This window comes from Lepisosteus oculatus, chromosome 2 (assembly GCF_040954835.1).
Source record: "Lepisosteus oculatus isolate fLepOcu1 chromosome 2, fLepOcu1.hap2, whole genome shotgun sequence".
NCBI classification, from domain to species: Eukaryota; Metazoa; Chordata; class Actinopteri; order Semionotiformes; family Lepisosteidae; genus Lepisosteus; species Lepisosteus oculatus.
The window spans coordinates 9,021,814-9,042,012 of NC_090697.1; the positions used below are offsets into that span (position 1 = coordinate 9,021,814).

General features: G+C 37.3%; 1 protein-coding gene across 9 annotated transcripts in view; it reads left to right on the forward strand.

Moving 5' to 3' along the window:
- The window catches only part of LOC102686657 (interphotoreceptor matrix proteoglycan 1), a 44,049-nt gene that overhangs the window by 18,885 nt on the left and 4,965 nt on the right, over positions 1-20,199 (forward strand). For 4 of the 9 annotated variants that reach the window (XM_069196595.1, XM_069196620.1, XM_069196622.1 and 1 more), the window contains 8 exons: positions 2,299-2,448; positions 4,714-4,772; positions 5,945-5,965; positions 7,730-7,977; positions 8,498-8,547; positions 9,388-11,389; positions 13,505-14,361; positions 15,514-15,603. In XM_069196595.1, coding sequence (XP_069052696.1) covers positions 2,299-2,448; positions 4,714-4,772; positions 5,945-5,965; positions 7,730-7,977; positions 8,498-8,547; positions 9,388-11,389; positions 13,505-14,361; positions 15,514-15,603 — 3,477 coding nt within the window. Of the gene's footprint in view, positions 1-2,298; positions 2,449-4,713; positions 4,773-5,944; positions 5,966-7,729; positions 7,978-8,497; positions 8,548-9,387; positions 11,390-13,504; positions 14,362-14,598; positions 15,430-15,513; positions 15,604-20,199 lie in introns of those variants that run through there. The other 5 variants (XM_069196614.1, XM_069196625.1, XM_069196632.1 and 2 more) reach the window with 5 other exon arrangements.

Genomic DNA, 20,199 nt, shown 5'->3' on the forward strand with positions numbered 1-20,199 from the left:
GTGAAATTACAAAATGATGCATACACATTTTTTATTAAACATAATATTTAAATAAAGACCTGCATGCTCAAACTCAATACTTCTAAAGATTAGATACAGTAAGTTAAAGCATACAATATGTCAGCAAAAACTAAAGAGAAAAACTGAATTATGTTGATTGCATAATTATTCAAACCAGTAAACTCAATATTTGGTGGAAGCAACATGGGCAGTATTTATAGTATAGCATCAAATCTTTTTGGACATGTCTCCACCACCTCTGCACACTGGCCTTGTGCAATCTCTTACCCATCTGTCTGGACAGATTCACTCATGTTGTCTCAAGTTGCTTGAGGACTGCTTACTGACAGCAGCTTTCAAGTCTTTCCACAATGCTCAATAAGATTCAGGTCAGGCCTTTGACAGGGCCACTCACTCAAAGACATTCTTAAGCCACTCCAGTATAGCTTTGACATTATGGATTGGTTCATTGTCCTGCCTAAAGGTAACTTCCTCTGCAGTTTTCAGTCTTTAGCTGAATGATTTTTGCCTATACTTTCTTCTATCACTCCTTCATTTTCCTCTACTCAACATGTTTTCTGGTCTCTGCTGCAGAGAAGCATCCTCATATCAAAATGCTGACCCCACTATGCTTGACAGTAGTGTTGGTATAGACTGGGAGATGTACTGTAATGAGTCTGCTTCAAATAATATGCTTGGCATTTAGACCAAAAAAGACCACCACATCTTTTGTCACATTTTTGAAGGATCACTCAGGTGCTTCTTGCTTGTAAAACTCCATGCAGCATATGAGATGAGTTTTCCATTGTGCGATATTGGCAGTTTTTGTCGAAGAATTTCAGCCATTGAACTCTGTAGCGCTTTCATAGTTGTTTTTAGTGTCACAGTGACATCACTAACCAGTTTCCTCCTTCCTCATTAATGGCTGAATACACTGATGTAGGCACTTCCTGGCATTTGACATTTCTTGACATTTGAGTAGACTGTGCTCACAGGGGTATTTGGAGACTAATTTTGTGCCCTTCTCCTGATCTGTGCTTTTCAATGACTTTATCTCTGACTTGTTTTGAAGGCTCTTTAGTGTTGAGGTTTTAGTCTGCTTGAAATTCACTACCTGGCATGAAACTACACAGAGACAGGTGTTTGTTTTCTAAAATCACAAGAACCACTGTAATTGCATGCAGACAGAGGCTCTCAACTAATCATACAGTATGGCTCTTTCATGTATATTTATGCATCTACATTCACCTAACTAAGGGTTAAAAATAATTATGCAATCACGACTTTCACATTTATCATTCTTAACATTTGTTTTTTTTTGTTTTGAACGTTATTATTCAAGGGTCTGAATACTTTTCCAAGACACAAAGTCAGTGGCACGTGGCTGTTGAAACATCTGCTGGTGTAGAGGAGTCCCTGTCTAGAGAAAGATAAAAAACACAAACTGTCATAAACCATGTTCTCAATTAGCAATTATCTGAAATATAGAATTCAGTGATATTTTCCTCATAAACTCAAAGCAAGTTCTCTTTTACACTTTTTCATTAAAGAACAAATGTATGCAAATAATTATTAAATAAAGCAAGATACATAGCTTTTCATCAAGTATACTATGTGGAAAGCTATAAAAGCCTTTCAATTAGTTGAAAACATGGCCCTAAATAAAAATAACAATAGATTACGATCATTTAAATCCCTGTTTAACTATCACACTAGGCTATAATAATTGACTGTTCTCCTTAATGTGTAATAATACATTCAATTGATTCAGCATTTTAAAAAGGCTCTCTGAGTATACTGTATGTGATTGCTTTTATCATTCAATAAATACTCTTCAGTGACTGTCCACTTCAAAAGAAATGCCTTTTCATGCACCACACAGCCCGACTACCAAATCTATAGATTTATAATAATAAGATGAACGCCATCTGAGGATCGTGATTGAATGTTCCCTTAAAAGCACTGACTAAATAAACAGCCATCATTCTTCTGTTCATATTATTCATTCTGTAAACATTTTCTAATTTCCTCTGAAATTTGAAATTTATCAGTGCCTTTATTTTTCATTATGCCTTCACTTCATACACTTTTTTTCATATACCTTTGCATAACCTGTCTGGTGACGTGATATGCTATCAGTGTGCCAGTCGCCAGAGTTAAATTTGGAGCCAAGGGGATTTTTTGTAGGCAAGCATACAGTATAATACACAACGAGGCTGTGCTATTGTGCTGTAGCTATGAACCACATGGCAGCCCTGTTGTGCGCTATCTAAAGGATACAATGCTTTTCTACCAAAGGACTCGGAGCTTCCTAACACAGTGCCCGACCAGCTTGTGGAGCAGGTGGTGGAGTTCAGTGTAACACTCAGCAATCCAGGCTACGGTGAGCTCCTGAGCAGTCCTGACACCCCCCAGTACCAGGACCTGGCCCACAGCCTCCAGGATCAGGTCAGCGCTACGCCGTGGGGAAGCCTTACTGCTTTCAATCTAAGAACAAGTCCAAGTACCTAGTTGTGCACATGTTCCTCCCTTTAGAAACCATTCACTGCTCTGTCCAAAAGTGCAGATGACAAATGGTGATCAGAGTTGACCTGTCAGGTCTGAAATTATTAATTTGTTTGTGCCTTGGCTAGATTTGGAGAACTATGGAAAATTAGAAAAGAAGATATTTTTTGTTTCGTTTATCGATTGGTTTGGTTGAGCAAGACTCAGTTAATGCAGTGGACCCTTTCATTTATTTCTCTTACTATTGAAAAGCTGACTGCTCTCTTCACTTAATCCTTTTGAATCTGAAGGCATTGTTACTGACATACATTATGCTGGGTATGTATGAATAAGTGCTCTAGGGCTAATGTACACTCCAGACAAAGAAATGCTCAGAATGGAAGAGTGGTATATGCAAAATATAATGCGTACATTATATCTGTAAAACTAAATAAACAAGTCTTTAATTTCTACATCTCAGTCCCTGTAACATCACATAGAGAGTGTGAATATGAGTTCCATGTCATTAATTTGAATGGCTACTATTAGCATTGACGTGGAGAAGTCATCTTTGCCTCCTAGAGGTTATCACATTGATGTGTTCTGGCTGTTTCAGCTCTTGTCTGCAGGTGATTACAGAATTGCATGACCTTGATATTTGCTGGCTTTATTATGCATGGACATCCTGAATATGCTCTCTCACTGATGTTGTGATTGTGTGATTGGAATTGCATTACTGGCATTTCTGTGACATCTGAGGCAATCTGCAATAGCTTATTGAGACATTCCAGATTGAAATACACAGAAGAATTTGGTCTTGGGAATGTATGGTTGTTCAACATGTCTTCTTAAATACTGTCCAGTCATTGCTGCTTACATTCCAAAGAGTATAATATTGGCAGATGCAATCTAGTGAATTGTGACATCATACAGTAAGTCAATCCATTTCATGTAAATAATTTACAGTACATTTTCAGGAAATATAAAAATAAATATTTTTATAAGTTTGTAACTATTACCTAGTATAGTTTAAATTTTGTCAGTTGCACAATGAGTATCGATTATACCTTTTTAATGGAGGGCAATGATCTTCCTACTGTATACGTTGGTCAAAACACCAGTGTGGTTCAACAATTGATTGTGATTTGTGTAGTGAATGCATGCCTGTAATCTTATAAATCTCTGTCTCGGAGTAAGAAGTATAAGATCCAATAGCAGTTTCATTTTCTTGATAATCTAGAAGTGCTAGGAAATTTTCCAGCAGGGCAATGCAAGACCACACATACTGTATACTATGATTACTAAGGCACAATTTCAAGAAAACAATCCAGGGGTCTTTGCTGTGGACAACTTTTTATCTCGCCCTGAGTCCAGTATAACATCTGAAAAACCAGCTCACCAATTTCATCAAGAGGACATAACTGTGATTGGCCAGATTTCCCCAAATTTCACAAATTCATGCCTCACATTCAAAAAAGGATTAGTACTGTACATGTCGCCTACTGTACCAATATCACCACTTTTTCTGTCTAGATCTGTGTAAAACCTGACCTGTATTTGAACTGAGTGGTGAACATGCTCTTCAGTGGCTATAGACTAATCCATATAGATGTCCTTAATAACCTTGTAGCATGCACAGTAACAATGTATATGTTTAAAATATTTGATTAAATCCATTAGGCCTGATTGTTGTGCTTCCTTTGTGCAAATTGCAAATTGCTTGAGGATGCTGATGCTGTTGTATAATAAAACCTCATATTCTCCTCCAAGAAATGTCTCTCTCATTCATAATCTTTTATTTATATATGTTAATCTCCTACTTAGAGATGTCCAAAAATGAGATTGATTTTAGTAGGAGCCTTAGTAGGAGGAGTTTAGCACTTTTATCGATCTGCATGGACATACGACAGGACTTTAGGTCATTGTCTGTCTATAAAAGAATGCCATTATACAGTAGACCATACAAAGTATCAGCAGACTAAAACATTTTGTATCAGGATGGTTTGATTAAAAAGTTTTGAAAGACACAGAGGTGAATTTTTGTTAACGCATCGATTGACCTCATAAGGTCCCATTCACAGTAGCAGAAGACTGTTCCTTGATCTGTATTGGTGTTGTGCATCATTTTTGTATCGCACATACTGTATTGTATTTTGTTGCAATACCCTTTATGGTGATGCTTTAAAAACTATGTATATGTAACATTGTGCTTCTTTCCATTTTTTTCAGATGTTGCATGTTCTTGATAGGCTTCCAGGATTTAAGGAAATCAGAGTGTTAGGATTTAGGTACGTTGTTATAAGTAGCTGTAGATGCAATATTTTCTGTCTATTTGTATTTTTTTCTACCTTTAAATCAGTTTAAAACTATACCTTACATGTACAAAAATACATTAAACATGCATTTATTTTCCTTCCTCTTGCTTTTAGTCTTAAGACATTTATTATGGTTAATTAGTAGTGAATCGCATTTTGAAGAACAGAAGAAAACTCTTCTGAGTTGCAAGAGTTTCACATCAAACTTTATTTTTTATTGGCATGTGTTAAGTATTCAGTGGACCATAATTTTCTACTGCACAGCCTGACAAGTGATAAGTCATACTGCTTGTTATAAATATAACTTTAAAGAGGAACTGTTTTTCAAGTTGTTTCACTTTCTCCTGGTGCTCCCTGCATGGTAATTAATTTCTTTTGGCTCTGCTTGCTGGTACATTAATTTCTATGCAAGGCTGAACACCTGTTGGTTTATCTACAGAAAGTCTGGCACTCCACTAGATTTAATAGCATCATACATTGATCTTAAAGCATTGAAAAAGCACTACAGTTCATGTCAAAATAATGAATAGTGTTGTAATTTTGCTTAATGGATTATATTTTGTTTCTGTATCATCTTTTATAATGAGTCTTTGTACTTCTATGTAGTTTGGACTTGTATTTCACCACTTAGTAGGGTGATGTTGTCAGATCTAAGAAGCTAGGTAGGGTAGGGGCTGATCAGTATTGGAACAAAGTTGGAGAACAAGAAGGAAAATCAGTCTGTGTTATAAGTAATGGAACAGCATGTGAACTCGTCACCCTGGACCACAATTTCCAAAACAGTGCTCCAGTATGGAGACTGCTGAAGAAGGTATTGTCGATCATATAAGACCAAAGTTCTGACTATTTGTGATCATTAAAGATCCCACAGCCCTGGTTGTGAGTGACTGGAACAAGCTACAGTACTCAGTCATCTTGTTGAAGCTGATAACTCTTTCTTTCCAGAAACAGTTAATCAGTTTCTAGAATTCATCATTAAAAATGAAAAGCTCAATTTTAATTCAATTGAAAATATTGAATGTACAGTATTATTTATTTCAATGTATTATTAGCCAGCATTTAACATTGCAGTTTCTCATCGGCCTCTGAAATGAATTTCAAACTGAATAAGCTTTTGTTCACTTTATTGCTTTGCTGGAACAAAGTGAGAAGAACGCCAATGATGGGTAATTTAATTAGGACTGTCGCATGGTTTCAGATACACCTATAAAACCCCCTTTCCCATATGTTTGTGCTTGTAATAGTTATTTTGGCATGTTGGTTTTTTTTTCTTTGCATAGGTAAACAGCTAAAATTGTCATTACGTTTTAAAAAACCTTTTTGGTGAATATAAGCAAGTACCCTGATAGATGTAATACATAATAACCTAGCTAAATGTAGATGATTTAAGGAAAATTGAATATTATGCACAAAACTCTAGATCCTGAAATTTGTGGTAGCCCTTGATTGTAACGAAGCAGATATTCTCCTCCAAATCTGTGGCTTATGCAGTGACTCCAGTAATGAAATTAGCATCAAGCAGTTAATACAGCCCCTTCTCTTATTCTTACTTAACAAATGAATGCAATACTCATCTTTTACTTAGTAATTGGCTAACACCACTATATAAAACACATTTGCTTACTTTACACAGTTAATATTGCAGCACTTTCAGGTTCACGTGGGCAGCACCCCCGCCACTGCCACCTCAGGTCAGCCCCCGACCACTGGGGACTCAAACCCAGGCCTCCGGCATTAGTCAACAGGGAACCAGCCAGCTGAGCTAAAGGGAGATCTCCCCTCAGCTCAACGGCTGAGGTCCCTGCTATTCACAGGGAAGGGCGGTGATGTCACCGGGCTGACAAGCCGGCTCGCACAACCTGTAATGTCGGCCGTATGCGTTACAATATTAACAGTCCAGAGAAAGGATTTTGGATGGCAAAGCGGTTAGCATTGCTGCTTCTCTGGAATTCTGGGATTAATTTTAACTTGGGTTGCCTTCTGCGTATAGCCTGCAATAGGCTCAAGGCAGGGTAACACCCTGGACAGGATGCCAGTCCATTGCAAGGCAGACAAACACAGGCATGCACAAATTCACACTAGAGCCAATTTTCCTAGATGCCAGTTAACTTGCTTGTGTGGTTTTGGACCATGGTAAGAAACCAGAGTACCCGGAGGAAACCCAGCAATGACAGGGGGAACATTCAACCACCACACAGAGACCACACTAGGTCTGGAATCGAACCCAGTACCCCAGTGATGCATGGCAGTAATGCCACCATTCTGCCCATAGTAAAGGCTTCATGTTCAGCATATTATGAACTCTGTCCTGTTTCAAAGGTGCCGATACATTTATAATTATACAAATGAAAAGCCATACAGACCCCACACTAGCCATCTACGTATGAATAAGCCTTTTCCATTTTAAGCAGTCCCACATGGGGCAGAGGTGGGAAAACGTAGACATGACTATGTTTGATTATTCAAATCTTTCCTTTTTATTCGCTTATGTATCTTCCACTATGTTGTCATAGTGACCTTGTCAGTGGTGTGATACCCTCTCCACCCATGTTCACTTCCAGATATTTAGAATGCAGCTACTTCTGCCTTAAACCTGTACACATACCTCCGTTTAACAAAACACATACATTGCATTCTCTGACAAATGAAAAAAATAGCAGCATGTATCTGCCAAAGAGGAGTGTACGTGAACAAATTCTAGATTTAATTTTAACCAACAGTTTAAACAATACCTGTATAGTATACTAATTGTTTTTGTGCTTCAGTAGACTAGTTTTGCATACTATCTATTTGTTTATTCATATTTTAAGTTGCATTCCCATTCCTGGCTTTTCCCACCCTCTGAACCCACTTTGTTATTCATTATTGCAGCTTTTAGATTCAGCATCACTAGAGAATTTTTGTTTATTTACATATTCTCTGATTTTCAGACCTGGAGGGCTTACTGTCCGTTATGCTGTGGTCTTTGAAACAGTATCGCCGGAATCCAGTAGCATTGGTTATCAAAACATCGATAGGGTTTCTAATACTTCTGAACAAGGGATTGGCCCTTACAGTCCAGATGATGAGAAGATGACAGCTTCAATCATAGTGCCCAGTCTCCAGGAAGTGGTAGTCAAGGCCTTGAGTGAAGAGACATCCCTCCCAGTGGATTTCAACACCATTAGCTTTGAACCAGGTATGTATCATTCTGTTAACGTTGCCAGACTGCTGCCTCACATGATCAGGCAACGGTGATGACATTTTTAAAATGTCAGGGTTTGTTTTCACAGAGCTGCTGAGTGCTCAGAAGTGTAGTCATCCCCTTCAGTGTAAAACAATGTGGAATGTTTAAAAAGTAAATCATATCATAACTGTAGTTTCTGTAAATCAACTTGTACTAGTTACTAGTAGGCTGAGATGTGTAGTCAAGTTTATCTTATCTCTGACAAAACCTCTTTGTATTCTGTATATAATTATAATAATTATCTTACAGGACCTTTTAATGTCACTGGTTCCATTTGAACTTTAATTGACCAAAACCAATCTTAGCCTTGATAGACAACAGAAACTAATGGCAGCGCATCGATTTTTAAAAATGTCCTCAGTTATCAAAATACCAGTAATAACCTCATGTACAGTTGCTTATTGTTTAATTCATTGATTTCAGTAGATTCTGACAGAATGTTATAATATTTATTTATTTTTTGCCACCGAAGATGTTACAGGCCAGCCACGACCTACCTCAACACCACAAATCGCTGTCCTGGTTAGTTTACTTTTCTGTCTTTAGTTAACAGCAAATGAAAATAAAATGAAAGGTTTGTGTGATTCAATGTTCTTATAGTATCTGATAATCTACACTCCATAAGTGATCTTTATTATTTGTCCCATTGGAAGATTATCAAACAATAAGAAGTGTATGAAGCCCCTGTTTTTAGAGGTGTTAATTATCGTATATTAATTTGTCATAAAAGGTTTACCCCAATGTAGATTCATATATTGTAGAAATTTAATAAAATTACAGAACGAATATTGAAGATACCATCAAGACAAATTGATACCTTATCCACAAAGTCAAAATTCTTCGTAAATACAGTATGTTTCCTGAATGTATTTGTTTCCAAGTTTTTTTGTATATTTATATTTTACAGAAATATAAAAAAGAAAGGTGAAACCACAAAGGTGACTCCATTGTCTTTTTTAGTAGCCACAAAGATGAACAAACAAACAAACAAATTAGAAACTCATCAGTACAGTCTTGCCCTGTGTTGGCACTGTTTTGTTGTTGGTTTGGGCTAGCAGCTGAACCCACACCTAAGGGCAAAAGAATATTATACAGTACATTATATTAATATTAAATATTAATACATTAAAAGGCTTTATTATACCCAAGTTGCAGAATACATTCCTGAAAAGTCCCATTTGTTGAATCATCTTTGTTGTTTTTATGTAATTCTTTATTCAAAATTGTTGCATTATTTGCTTATATATAATAGTATATAAATACTGTATATAACACATTGCATTAATCAACAGTTCTCATATATTAGTAGAAGTGTTACTAAAGACTTCCCTTAATCACTGTTATTTGTCTTTAACACCACAGGAACCAGACTCTCACAATGAGCTGACAATCTCTACAGATAAATCAGTCATGGATGCAGAAAAGTCCCTCCCAGACCTTCCTCTTCATCCCTCTATAAAGGAGAATGCCTTAGAAACCCTTCTAGGTACAACAGTTCAGAGTCCCAATAAGGAAGATCGGGTTAATGTGGGAGCCACAGTCCTACCGACTCCTGACAACATTGTATTAGTAGAGCCTTTCAGCAGTGCCACCCCTACCATCGTGCAAATAACAATTGACCATATTGAAGATGAATCAAAGCTCATGTACATTAATGAGTTTAGTCCTACAACCCCATCCCAAACCACAGCACAGCCAGTGACATTGCATGAACTGGATGAGACTGGGCTTGTTAACACACATGTAACAGACAATGTAAAAGACAACACCAACATGCCTTCAACTGACACATCTGGTGATAGTGCTGGTGCAGGAGGAGACAATATAATATCTGGGGAAGACAACAGTGTCACACCAAGTAATTCAGTACCTACCGCTGCTGGTGGAGAAGACACTAGTGTCACACCAAGTATTTTAATTCCCAGTGCTGGTGGAGAAGATGAGAGAGTCACGCCAAGTATTTCAATACTTAATTCTGGTGGAGAAGACAACAGTGTCACACCAAGTGATTCAGTTCCTACCACTGGTGATGTAGAAGATGACAGAGTCACACCAAGTGATTCAGTACCTACGGCTGGTGATGTAGAAGACGACAGTGTCACACCAAGTGATTCAGTACTTACCGCTGGTGATGTAGAAGACGACAGAGTCACACCAAGTGATTCAGTACCTACCGCTGGTGATGTAGAAGACGACAGTGTCACACCAAGTGATTCAGTACCTACCGCTGGTGATGTAGAAGATGACAGAGTCACACCAAATGATTCAGTACTTACCGCTGGTGATGTAGAAGACGACAGAGTCACACCAAATGATTCAGTACTTACCGCTGGTGATGTAGAAGACGACAGTGTCACACCAAGTGATTCAGTACCTACCGCTGGTGATGTAGAAGACGACAGAGTCACACCAAATGATTCAGTACTTACCGCTGGTGATGTAGAAGACGACAGTGTCACACCAAATGATTCAGTACTTACCACTGGTGATGTAGAAGACGACAGTGTCACACCAAGTGATTCAGTACCTACCGCTGCTGGTGGAGAAGACACTAGTGTCACACCAAGCATTTCAATTCCCAGTGTTGGTGGAGAAGATCACAGAGTCACACCAAGTAATTCTGTACCTACTGCTGCTGGTGGAGAAGATGACAGAGTCACACCAAGCATTTCAATACATAATTCTGGGGTCGAAAGCCACAGTATCACACCAACTATTTCAATACTTAATTCTGGTGTAGAAAACGACAGAGTCACACCAAGTGATTCAGTACCTACCGCTGCTGGTGGAGAAGAGGGGAGTGCCACACAAAGTAATTCAATTTCCAAAGCTGATGTGGGAAAGCATAATGTCACAGCAAGTGGTCCAGATCCAAAAGACACTGCAGTACAAGATGGTGACTCACCAAGTGCTTCACTTCGTAAACCTGTCATAGAAGGGGACAGTGTCATACAAAGTGAGTCGGTCCCAAATACCACGTTCATACCATCAACTGACTCACTTCCCAGTGGTGTCCGTCTAGTAGAACCTGTCCCTGAAACTAGTACACAGATTCTGCTTGTCACAACTAGTGTGAAAGGCCTTCCCATTCAATCTACAAGGGAGAACTCTGACGTCTTATTGCCAGTCACCACCCTATCAACCATTACTCTGCAGCCACCAACTGAAAGGATTATAATCTTTCAGCAAGACGAGGATACTGACAATATAATTTCAGAGGAAGATAAAAAAAGGACAGACACACTCTTGGAAGGTGAGGAATCTAAAGAGGACATACCAGATTTATCCAAACCAGCTGTCCCTGATGAAGATGAAAATTTAGTTTTTCTGGTAACAACATCATCACCACCTGTCAACATAGAAGGTGAGAAAATTTTATGAAATGCCAGCTTTTTCTGTTTTCACAGTTATCAATGATTCCCTCATTATTATAATAGCAAAATCATCTATAATGTCTGGATTACTTTTGAAACTGACAGTATAGCATCTGTTTTTGGATGTACTGTATGACATAGTCAAATTATTTTTTAAAAGTAATGCTCTAAAAAGTGGCTATTGAAAAAAATATTTTATGACATTTACACAGGCATACAGTGCCAAGAAAGTCAGTGAGCACCTTCAGATTTTCATTTATTCACATATTTCGTATATTTGAAGCCTAAAATGTTATTAGATTTTAAGCAAAGTCCTAATAATAAAGTTAACCCGATGAAAGACTATAAATAACACAAAATGATACTCTTTCAAAATATTTATCTTCAAATTAAGAAATATTTATTTAAGTGAAAATAGTAATTGAAATATTCACATGTGACAAAGTAGGTGAACCTTTAGATTTGGTAACTTTTGGCATCCCTCCCGAGCAGCAATGACTGCAATTAAATGTTTCCTGTAACCATTGATCAGTCCCCAACATCAATTTCGAGGACATTTGGCCGATTCCTCCTTACAGGACTCCTTCACCTCTGTCAAATATGAGGGCTGCCTTGCATGGACAGCTCAGTTCAGGTCCAGCAAAAAGATTTTAATTGGGTTAAGGTCCCAGCTTTGACTAGGCCATTGTAAATGTTCTTTTATAGATCTGCTTCTATTGTATGTTTAAGATCATTGTCTTGCTTCAAGACCCACTTTTAGTTCAGCTTCTGGTCAGGGGCAGATTGCTTGACATTCTCCTCTGGAGTCTTTCCATACAAAGGAGAAATCATGGATGTGTTACTGATGGCAAGCCATCCACATCCTGAGACAGCAAAACAGCCTCAAACCATCACACTCTCACCACCATGCTTGAGGGGTGGGATGAGGTTCTTCTGTTCGAAATCAGTGTTTGGTTTTACCCAAACATAAAATGCTCAATGAGGCCAAAATGCTCTACCTTTGACTCGTCTGCCAGAAGCCTTGTAGATCCTCGGTGTGCTGTTTGCTGAACTTCAGGTAGGCAGCAATTTTCTTTGTGGAGAACCATGGTTTTCTCCTCGTTATCCTTCCATCAAGATAGATAAGATGGATAAGACTTTATTGGTCCTGAAGGGAAATTGATGATCAACACTATTCTTGCTCAGTTGATTTCTGATAGTTAGAGTCACGTTAGCCACAGCAAGAGTGACCTGCAGCTGCTTGGATGTTACTCTGGAGTTCTTTGTAACTTTCTCAATGATTTTCCAGCTTGTTCTCAGAGAGATTTTTGATAGGATGACCGCTCATTGGTAGAATGACTATGGTCTTGAACTTTCTCCATTTGTAGACTTTCTGTCTGACAGTAGATTGGTGAAGCCCCGAATCTTAGAAATGATTTTGTAACAATAACTTCAGAGATTTCCTTAGATTGCAGCAAGACTTGTTTTCACACTCCTGTATGGTGAAGACCAAACAGGTATCTAAAGGTATCTAATCTTTATATAGGGTGGAGCCTTCCAAACTCCCAAGATATACCTAATTATTGAAACATCTTATTCAAATTAATCCCTTACTTGAGCTAATGAAACTAAGGGTTCACTTGCTTTTTCACATCCCTTTGTACCTTAATAACTCACTGTTTGTTTCAATCATACATAATTGTGTTTTAAGAAACAGGGAATGAGTTTCTATAAACCTTATTTGATATAGACATAAAGACTGCGTCAAGAAGGATATCATGGTAAAACTATGAATCTTACATATTTATCATTGGGTTTCACAATTTTTTATCAGCACCATAATTTCATGGAGATACTAAACATTTAAAAATCAGTTTCACTATTTCTAAATCAAGCAAGTAAAGGTGTCCATATTCATCTAGATGCCTGTATTTTCACAATATTTTTCAAAAAATATTAGAGAGCTACTGTAGATCACAGCATTCAAAAGTACAGTATGTTGACAATATTCTTCTTGGGGTATTAGTGTATTATGAACATAAAAGTGTAAGTGTTCAGCTCATGTTAAGATCAACAGTAGATAACACTCTTCTAAACTTCATTAACATTGATTGTTTGTTTTAAAGATATAACAATGCAGGAAAAGACGGATTCTTCAGAACTGCTCCCCGAACAAGATGGCGACAGTGTCTTTCCCTCAGAAGGACCTCTGCTAGTATCACCCACATTTGAAGCACCAGAGGACCTGGACAGCTCCCTCACTTCAAGTACGACATCTTCAACAGAGCGTCTTCTAATCTCTCCCACTCCAGAATCTATTTCCACCTCTCTGTCAACAGATTTAGGACCCTTTGAAACAGTTCTCACTGATATTCCCTTAACGAGTGCTATGCCTGTCTTTGAAGGCTCAACAGGTGGTGATGTAACGGTGGGCCCTTCCACCACTGAACAAGAAAAGGCTGAGTCCAACACTCAGGCCACAAGATCGCCTACGGAGGCAGTGCCTTTGACTATTTTGAGTGAAACCGCTGTTGAAGAACCAACAGAGTCGTCAGTGCAAGAAGCAGCCACTTCAGTGGCACCTTTTGTAGTGGACCACAGAGCTCCAAAACCCACTGTTGAAGAAAGCGAACCAACTGCCCAAACAATTGCACCCACAAGGACAGATGAAAGTGGAGAGTTTGAAACTGAAGTGCAAGACATTACAGCGGAGCTAGATAGGATCGATGTGGTGAGCACAGAAACCATCGATGAGCTGGATTACAGCGGTGGATACCCGTTTTTAAAGGAGGACCATCCCTTCGAAAGCACAGCTTCACCACCTCTGAAATATTTGACCACTCCCTCGATGACTACAGCAAGCAAAGGCAAAGAGTTAGTAGTGTTCTTTAGCTTGAGAGTAACTAACTTGATGTTTTCAGATGACCTTTTCAACAAGAGTTCCCCAGAATACAAATCATTGGAGAATACATTCCTTGAACTGGTAGGTAAAATGTTTTTTTCATAGTAGTTGTTCTACGGTCTATTCTCTATTAACTTAGAGTGAGCTTCTTATCTTAAAAGTGCATATTGGCAAAAAAGAGAGAAAGGGAACAGTTGTTGCTGTAGTAATCTGTTTGGTGGGATTCTACAGACAGCAAACCGAGTCTATGTTCCCTACAGCTAGAGAGCGTGTCTTTTTTTTCTGATACAAGTGAAGTAATTTGCTGTGTCTTCACAGTGTGAAGCCAGTTTCCCTGCTGTGAGAGCTGATTGCCTTAAATCCTAATGTAAGCCTTAGTATTCCCTCATATACCACGTTCACTGCCTTATAGCTCTTGTTATTGTTTTATTGATATAGTGAAAGTACTTATCTGTGTTTCAGGACATTGTTTTCTCACGCTAAAAGTTTATTAAATAAAGTTATTTTACTCAATAAAGAAGTTCAGAAAACATACACTAATATTCAAAATTGTGGGGAAACCAGTACTTCACTGAAATGCAACTAAGGAAGGAAGAATATATGTAAACAATTTTCTGATAATGTACGAACCCTTTAAAAATAAAATATAACAGGAGTTAAGTTTTGCTGCTATTTAATTGGATTAATTTTCATTTCCACACTTAAACAGCCCTACTATCAACAGTCCAAGTACACTGGACATGTTTGATGTTTTGTCTTGTCTTTTCTTTTCCGACCAATCTCCAGTTAATGAAGATAAACCCAGAGAACCAGTTAGAAAAACCAGCTAACATGTCAGGAATTTCATTTTCTTTTGAGAAAGTTATTACATTTCAAAATACATTTATTATTTTTACCTTGATTCTTCCTTTCATAGTTGTATCTAAGCATGATAATGATGGTCATCATGATTTTGATTGTCAATATGTACTGTATACAATATATTAACAGATTTGGATTATCTATACAACCCAGTCAGATCTCGATATTTGAACATTTTAAACGCCTTAGAACAACATGCATTACTTACATTAATTCAAAAACAGATTCATGCTGTAGCTCTTCATTACAGTATTTACTGTAAGTCTAGAAGTGAACACATAAAACAAACATCACATAGAAGGTTTTGTTTAGCTAGAAACATTTAAAAGGCCGATTCTTATGAAACACATGGTTAAATTTTGTTTCACCTAGACACAGTTCACCCATCACAAAGACTGGCCGAACCTTGGACCGTCCAGTAAATCTGAGACTGGGAGACAGAGGACATTAGCGTCAATACCGGTACTTTAATATTAGACCTTAATCCTGCTTCTGGGAAAGCATGATGCATTTCATTTGTACCTAATGACATTAGTGTATGCTTTCTTATTAATTCTTCATTTCTTATGTGACTTACAGTAATTTGCCCTGATCTTGCACCATCCTACTCTAATTTAGGACATGTGGTTCGGGATTAGTACTAATCTGGATCTGGAAATCCAGCCATAAAAATCCTCTAGTAATTTTTAGATACAAATTAACTATAGCCGACAAATTATTTGAATAGAATAAGGCATGCTGTTAAGTCTGCTATAGCTATAGGTTGTTTAACGGCTCAGCTGCTTACTATTAAACGTGACTGTCTATGTATTTATTGGTGTGGCACTCCTTGTCTTGCTCTTCACATACATGCATGCTGCCATTTAAATTTTAAGCCTCTCTGAGAAAGCATTGCATTTCTCTTGAATTCCTATTTAATTGCTTGCTCTCTAGCTGTGCTTTAAAACTGATTTCCCCACTTTTAACATGATATGTGTTCTGTTTCAGTGCTTCCTAGGCTATCATTTATCAGACAGTTTAACATTTCTTCCGCGCTGCCAAGTTTATTCTTTCTGATTCTCAGGTGCATACTGTTCAGTATTTGGTTCCACTGGGAGGTGAATGACCATTGGCCTGTTGTGTTACCATAATCCACAAGACAATATGGTGTGGTGTCCCTTTCTATCAATTCTTCTGATAGAAGAAGCTGAAGCAGGGCTTTCAGTTGTTAAAAGAAAGTAGCTCTTTGTCTCCTCATGGATTTGTCGTGGAGGATAAGCTTTCCATTTCACATTTCATTGCTTTTCAGAAGAGTTTTGAATCCTCTGAGCAAGAAGAGGATTGTTTACAGCTCACTTATATTGCTTTCAGCTGGTTTGGATTCTATGTTCAAAAGGAACCGGGCAGCTCTATCAAGAGATGATATGTTTTTATTCTGTAGCTGTTGGTTTCTTTGTCTGCTTTTTCAGAAAGCAATGGATTCTGCTACCATAGTTCACCTGTCTGTAAAACATGTCATTTAGTACTTTATTCCCTTCTATGTACAATGAAGTGTATAACAACAGTAGGAAATTACCACTAAAAAGGCAATTATATGAACAAAGTAACAACAGGAGAGAATAGCCCAGGAGTATTCAAAATGCTGTAGTGCAATCATTTATTTCCACAGTGTCATATACAGTACACCTCAAAAACAACTATACTATACTATACTACACTATACTAGCACAGGTTAAATCACTGAGTCCAAAGATATGTTTTGTAACAGATCAGAACAAATGCCTCCAGTTACAGATGAAAAAAAAACACTATATTTTTCTTCAATATATATCTTCAACGGATATTCATCATACAGCAATTAAATTTTTTGTGCAGACGTGCAATTTGCAATGAGCTTTTAAATTACTCATACTTTTTGTTTTGCTATTGTGAATTTAATTGCTTTTGAGAAGCATACCAGTACATCAGCGTAGAATAAATAATGGTAATATTTTTGTATGCTCTTGACCTTTTCTCTCCTGTTTTTGTTGTTTTTTAGCTTTTATTAATGTACAATAAAATGTATCATATATTGCTTTTAACAAGTATGCAAGTAATATTAAGCCAATTCTAGGACATGTCTCATACATTAAGAAAAATCACGTTTGATGAGTATTCTTTCAAATTAAGGTCATTTTTAGCAGATAACCGAAACATTTCACATTTATGTGGAAATGCATAAGATAATCAAGCACCTGGAAGAATGTTATTGGAGCACAATGTGGAAATGGCTGTTGTGTAGCATTTTGGAGTTATAGCTGATTGACTCACACAAAAGTGATGTGTTCTCGTTCATAAGAAGCTTTGAAACTGTTCAAGCAAAAACAATCTGGGCCTTTTGTACATTGATGTGAGTACATTGATGTAAGCAGGCTTGAACCCAGTGGCTCAGGTTCTCAAAAACTGGCTGTGTGTTGGTGTTCTTAAAGGCATATCACTGAGTAGCACAGCATGTGATCCAGTGGAATAAGAAATTAAGTACTCCTGGGCTCATAGTTTTGTGTTAAAGAGCTGTACAGAAGTTTGGTGATTTTCTTCCTATATTATTACTATTACTACTACTATGGATATACAGTACAGTATCCAAGCCCGATATCAGTTTTCCCATTAGTATGAATTAATTCAGTTATTTCATACCTTATAAGATTCTTACAATTCATTTCAAATTTTCACTGGCATGGCCAGCATTGACCAAGGTTTTGAAGGCTCTTCTTTTCTTTGTTGAGTTAGAACTGTGCCGACATTAGCAGACATGCATATAATAGAAAAACAGCTAAAATTGTTTTGAAGTATTCTGTTTAATAGCTATAAATACAGTGGTTGTCTACTGTTCTTTAACTTTATCCGAATGAAATTCCACAGTTTTGGCAGAGATGATTGGGTTGTAGAAACAGAAAGTGTTCTCATTAATGAATATTTCACTTCAGATTAAACTGAAACATTGCTTTATAGCATAATGCATATCCCAGCAGTGCAGTGTTCCACACTAAATTAATGTAGAAATATTGACCTTGTCACATGAGAAGGTTTTTGGATGTAAGCTTGTAACATAAATAAAGTTCAAGGCAAAGAGTTGATCCACTTAGCATGTACTCTAATCTTCAGAATCTGTTTTGATTAATTGACAAGGAAATACCTTAATTCCAGAAGAATTTAGGTCACCTTAAGGCTGACTAACACACATCTGACTTGAGTAAGATTCGGGCAAGATAAGCTAAGAGTGAACAGACATTAGTTTTAGGAATGACCTTGGGTTTGGCCTTTGGTGGTGATTAATGTCTAAGCAAAATTGTAATAACAGTCATAAGTAAAGTGTTTTATTATCTGGGGTTTAGACACAAATCTGCTGTTACATCAAAATGAACTCTTTTCATGCTGCTTCTGGCCAAAGACATTGAGACAGCAAAGTCAAAAACTGCAGTACTTTATACTAAACAAAATTGTGATCATAAGATGTATTTCAATAAGGACAATATGGATACATTTTATTTTGGAATAATTCCATTTATATTATTCAAAATAGAGCAGTATTAAAATCATGTGTTGCAGTTTAGTACAGTATATCATGTTCCAGAGCTCAATTTTAAACGTTCAAGAGGAAGAAATAATTCTGACGTTTGGAAAGAATGAACTGATCTTTCTAATGTAGGGCTGCCTTTTCTTCTCAGGTGTTGTTGGCCTCCAGAAACCAAGCACAAAATTTTAAAATAATTTGGGTTTTTCAAGAGCTGTAATTTAACCTGCATATAACAGACATCTACTGTACAGCCAGCTGTCATAGCTTTGAAATGTCACCACAGCTAATTATCACTGCAGAGAACTGTTACATAGTATTGTCTCACAGGTAAAAGTCAAGCTTCCAAAAATGAACTTGCATACCTTCATTTTATTTGTCAATGTTCTTCTGCAGACATGGAAGTGAAAAGCACCATTCTGCAGCACAGCATTCCTTTACTCTCACTTATCATGTGTGGTGACTAGAGTGACAGTAGCTCCTCTTGTTGCCTCTCTGCTGTTCCACTGACTTGTATTAGTAACACAGAAACTATGTACTCCTCCTTCGTCCTCAAGTGCTCTGACGCTGTCATTCCTAGAGTACTCAATCACTGCTCATGTGCCAGTCTTGGTATCCTGCGTTTGATTTACAGTGCAAATCCACGTTACAATTATTTCAGGCTGGGATCATTTAAACATTGCATGCCAATGAATTTAGGCAAAATGTGAGGGCTTACTCATTTAATGATCTCCATTTTGCATAATTGTCAAGTAGCATTTGAGGGATGAGTTTTGGGTATCATAATGAAGCTAAAGGACTTTCAAAAGCATTTTTGACATTGGAGGGGTATTTCATTAAAACTGGACAATGTAAAAAAATTAAGTAACTTTTGTTACCAATACAGTAGATTAAAACCATATTTAATACTTGAATTCCCTCCTCCAGTATGCTAAATTTAAACTTTCACTGTTCTTTAATATCTGTCTCCTCCTGCATTGAAATAATTAAGATGTTCTTTGAGCAGGAAGCACTACTTGTACAATTAGAAGAGCTCTTCTGATTTTTCTTTCTTTTGCTAATATCTTTAAATAATATCAATCATCCCCTCTAATTATTGATGGTTTTCCTTTGTTGGCGATTAACACTTTTCATATCCAATCATTCCTTTATTGAATGTGGGTCTTGTATTTTAACTGTATTGAATCTTAGAACCCTGACACCATACAGTATTTTAACACTGAACTTAAAACAAAGAGTTTAGTTTTTGTATCCATAGCAAAGCATATTTGTAAGGAGTGAAAAATAATCAGAATTATGTGGAGTCTACAATCACATCTTTAGAAACATCCATTTGCTGTGAGGCCATTCCAAATTGACTGTTATGCTAAGACTTAACAGATGAAATAAAGATGAAGCAGTCGATCACCAGCATGATTCTGTCTTGATCTTATTACTTTAGAAATCCATAGAGCTAAATCATTATCACCACTTGATGCCTCCAGGCCAAGTGTAGGTCAGAAAGCAGGGTTCTGTGTTTTTGATTG